Source organism: Triticum aestivum, unplaced genomic scaffold (assembly GCF_018294505.1).
Source record: "Triticum aestivum cultivar Chinese Spring unplaced genomic scaffold, IWGSC CS RefSeq v2.1 scaffold191873, whole genome shotgun sequence".
NCBI lineage: Eukaryota > Viridiplantae > Streptophyta > Magnoliopsida > Poales > Poaceae > Triticum > Triticum aestivum.
In genome coordinates, this window is record NW_025236909.1 from 1 (window position 1) to 3,923 (window position 3,923).

The 3,923-nt window shown below is 45.5% G+C and overlaps 1 protein-coding gene across 2 annotated transcripts; it reads right to left on the minus strand.

Annotated features, from left to right (window-relative positions):
• Positions 1–218: 218 nt before the first annotated feature.
• Positions 219–3,519, minus strand: LOC123176488 (receptor kinase-like protein Xa21). Of its 2 annotated transcripts, XM_044590673.1 has the most exons (3): positions 3,206–3,468; positions 872–3,129; positions 219–796 (listed from the first exon to the last, which is right to left on the minus strand). In XM_044590673.1, exons 2-3 carry the CDS (start codon positions 2,979–2,981, stop codon positions 417–419), a joined length of 2,490 nt encoding a protein of 829 aa, XP_044446608.1. In that variant the 5' UTR covers positions 2,982–3,129; positions 3,206–3,468; the 3' UTR covers positions 219–416. The 2 variants fall into 2 exon arrangements, with proteins under 2 accessions (XP_044446608.1, XP_044446607.1); XM_044590672.1 differs by having other exon boundaries at positions 872–3,519.
• Positions 3,520–3,923: the final 404 nt, after the last annotated feature.

Genomic DNA, 3,923 nt, shown 5'->3' on the forward strand with positions numbered 1-3,923 from the left:
TGATCGTATAGGGCGGGTTTGGGGCGTCTGGCTATAGATGCTCTAATAAATTGAATAATCACTCTCTGCAATCTGTTCTGGGCACTTCTCAGTTGTGTACAACTTTTTACCCCTTTTTGAATTTTTATATGAATTTTGGACATAAGGTCTATCTTCCTTATGATAACATACATATTACATCAGTGAAAGTAAGTAAAAGCTCGATACATCACTGGAAGTAACGAAAACATACTGATTAGTACTACTAAACCAACAACCTGTCACACGGAGCAAACAAACAAAGCAAGGAGGAAATTAAAAAACTTCTGGAAACTCATGCTAGATCGACGGAGCCAGCTGGTTGTTGCGGCTCACCAAAAATTGTCCCCCTCTCGACCTCATCCTCCAGGAACATAAATACGAGCAAAGGAGTTCGGTCACCGTGCTAGGACACGCCATGGCGTGGCTGTCCTTTTGTTGTACTCCACTTTGATCTTCTTCAACCTCACGGTCACGTCGCTCATCATCATCCTCTGGTCTGGCGAGTGGCTAGAGCAGAGCAAACCTAGCTCGAATACCGGCACGATGAATCCTTCATGCAAGTTGCAGCTAGGAGAAGAGGCCTGGCCTTGAAGTAGCTGGTCATCGACGACATGAAGAAGCTCCATGGGGAATGCACGGTGTACCCACTTCCTAAGAGTTAGTTCTCCCCCAAACATTGCATCTATGGGTCTTCTTCCCGTAAAAACTTCAAGGAGCATGATCCCATAGCTGAACACGTCGCTCTTCCGTGATGCTTTTCCAAGAGATCCATACTCTATGTAACATGAACACTTATCAGAACAAGCATATACGGTAAATATAATTACATAATAGTTCGCTAGTTGAATACCTGGTGCCATGTAGCCAACTGTTCCGGGCATGCTCGCACAAATCATGGAGTTGTCATCGCCTAGAAGAAGCCTCGCAATGCCGAAATCCGCCACATGAGCAGTCATTTCCTCATCAAACAACACATTGCTCGGCTTCAAGTCACAGTGCAAAATCACCTCATAGTGATCATGGTGTAGATACTCCATTGCCATCGACACATCAAGCATGATGTCAAGCCTCTCGAGGAACCCCAAGTGCACTGTGCTCTGAGACTGGTGTAACAGCTTCTCTAAGCTGCCATTTGGCATGTATTGAAGCACAAGTGCTCTAAAGTCTAGGTTGGAACAGGTGTTGAGTATCCGTATCAGGTTGCGGTGCCGCGCCATGCGAAGCACACGACACTCGGCATCAAAGCTTCTCATGGCTTGCTCCAGCTGCATGTCAAGAACTTTTATTGCCACCATCAAACCATTCAGCTCGCCCTTGAAGACCTTTCCAAAGCTTCCAGATCCCAAAATGTTATCTTCGTTGAAATTATTTGTGGCACGAATGAGCTCTCGGCAGGAGACTATTCGGTGGCCTATGCCATCAGTTGAATCTAAAGAAATTTTTATGTCCTCCTTGTTCTTCAGTTTCTTTCTGGTCGATAGGTATAAGGAAATAGCAATACTTCCAAGAGCTACGGTGGCAATTGGGAGTAGAAATTTTAGCGGGTGTCTACTACTTGAATGATATTTGTTAACACATGGCAAATATCCTAGGTGTGGAGCGCCACATAGTCCAGCATTCCCGATCAAAGACTGCAACGAGAGGTTTGAAAAAACACCCCCCTCTGGTATTTGGCCTTCCAACATGTTGAATGAGAGGTTCAAGGTAGTCAAGTCGGTAAAGTTTGCAAGGAACGTAGGAATGGTACCAGAGATGTTGTTGAAGGAGAGGTCTAATGAAGCTAAGCTAGTTAGCTTTTGAAGTGGTTCTGGTATGGGGCCTCCGAACGAGTTGTGGGATAGATTTAGGTATGCTAGCATCTTGAGTTTTCCAATTGATTTTGGGATGCTTCCAATCAAGAAATTAGAAGAAATGTCCATTTTGTATGTTTGTATTAGCCCAGAAACGTCCGTCGGTAGTGCTCCATCAAAAGAATTGCAGGAAAGATCGAGTATGATAAGCTTGACAAGGCGGAATAGACTTGCAGGTATCATTGAACTTAGTTGATTATTAGACAAGTCGATTTTCTCTAACCTACTAAGATTACCGAAGGTGCTTGGTATAGAGCCAAGGAATTTGTTTCCTTGGAGAAACACTTGTTGTAGACTCCCAAGCATGCCCATTTCAGTTGGGATAGTGCCTAAAATTTCATTGCTAGAGAGATCAAGCCACGTGAGATTTTTCATCATGGCGATGGATTTTGGAATCGGCTCGCTGAGTTGGTTATTAGGAAGAGCTAACAATTCAAGGCTGCTTATGTTTGAGATTGCTACAGGAAGTCCACCTATTAACTTGTTGTAACCTGCATCGAAGGTGACTAATCGTGAAGAGAGGTTTCCCATATATTCAGGGAGGTAGCCTGCGAAAGAATTGGCCCCTAAGCCAATTTGTTGGAGGTTTCTGCAATTGGAAAGAGCCGAAAGGAATTCCATGTTTCCCTCTAAATTGTTCTTTGGAAGATTAAGAAACTCTAAAGTTGCAATGTTCCCAAGCGTTGGTGGTACCGAGCCTGATAATTTATTTGCTTCCAAAGCTAGGATATGCAGGTTGGTTAAATTTCCGAGGGAAGCTTGAATCGTACCGGTAAGTTGATTGGATCCAAGATATAGGTCGGTGAGTTTTTGCATTAGTCCGAACTCTGCCGGTATGTGTCCAGTGAGATTGGAGAAGGAGAGGTCTAAAAGAGTGAGATTGGTGATATTGCTAAGAGCGGTTGGGATCTGACCAGAGAGACTATTAATACCAAAGTATATGTCTGTCAAGTAAGGTGTGTTGTGGAATAGATAGGATGGTATCTGACCCGAGAGATAATTGTCACCAAAGTCGATGGCTGTCAAGGAATGCGTGTTGTTGAATAGATAGGGTGGTATTTGGCCACGCAATTCATTTCCAGCCAGCGAAAGTATGTCAAGTGCCCGCATATGGATAAATAAATTGGGAGGTATTTGGCCCGTGAGTTGGTTATAACTTAGACTAAGGAAGTCAAGCCTTGTGAGGTTACCTAGGGTAGTAGGAATGTCATCTGAAAGTCCATTTCCTTTAAGGCGAAGGTATCTAAGCCGGTGTAGCCTGCCAAGTTGGGGTGGGATGGAGCCCGTGAGGTTAGCATGGATAATTTGAAGGAAGGAGAGGAAAGAGAGGTTACCAAGGTGAGGCACCAACGATCCAAAAAGCGGCGTTTCAGAGAAGGAGAGAGCGGTGACGCGCTGCCGGCGGTGGCTGCACGAGACGCCGACCCAGTGGCAGAAAGACGTGCCGGTCCAGTTGTTGGCGAGGACACCGGCAGGGTCGGTGAGCCGGGCTTTGAAAGCCAGCAGCGCGGCGATGTCTGTGTCGCTGCCATTGGCTGGAGCCGGTCTCGAAAAAGAAGAAGCAGGCATGGTTGAGAGTGCTAGCACTAGGAGGAGGATGGGAATGCGGGCAGATGGGGATGTGACTGCCATTGCTCTCGATCTAGCTAGCTTGCTTATCCTATGAGATTACCACTAGCTTGATCGGGGAGAATTTATAAGACGAGCCACACTGTCTGACAACATGGGCCGATGCTCTGTGGTGTACGTGTATTCAACCCAGCCAAAGCGCCACATGCTCTAGAGTTGAGACATGGGCCGAACATGTCCACGTACGCCAGGAAATTAGTGCAGGAATGAAAGGTACTGCCGTTATTATTGCTGTTAGTTGACCAGTAGCATACAATCAAATCTCTACTTGTCACAGAAGGCGTACACACATTTTAATCAATGGACAGTGACTAGGTAGGATCTAAAAAAAACAAATGGCAGTCGACACCAAAGGATCGACTAGGCGCACGAGCTTGACTAAAACTTGACGAGATAGAAGTGGGACTAGTCTAAACGAAGTTT

Coding starts and splice junctions, on each gene's coding strand:
- LOC123176488 (XM_044590672.1), bottom strand. CDS start 3,503: ATGGCAGTCACATCCCCATCTGCCCGCATTCCCATCCTCCTCCTAGTG. Junction 797..871: donor AGTTGGCTACATGGCACCAG/GTATTCAACTAG, acceptor CATGTTACATAG/AGTATGGATCTCTTGGAAAA.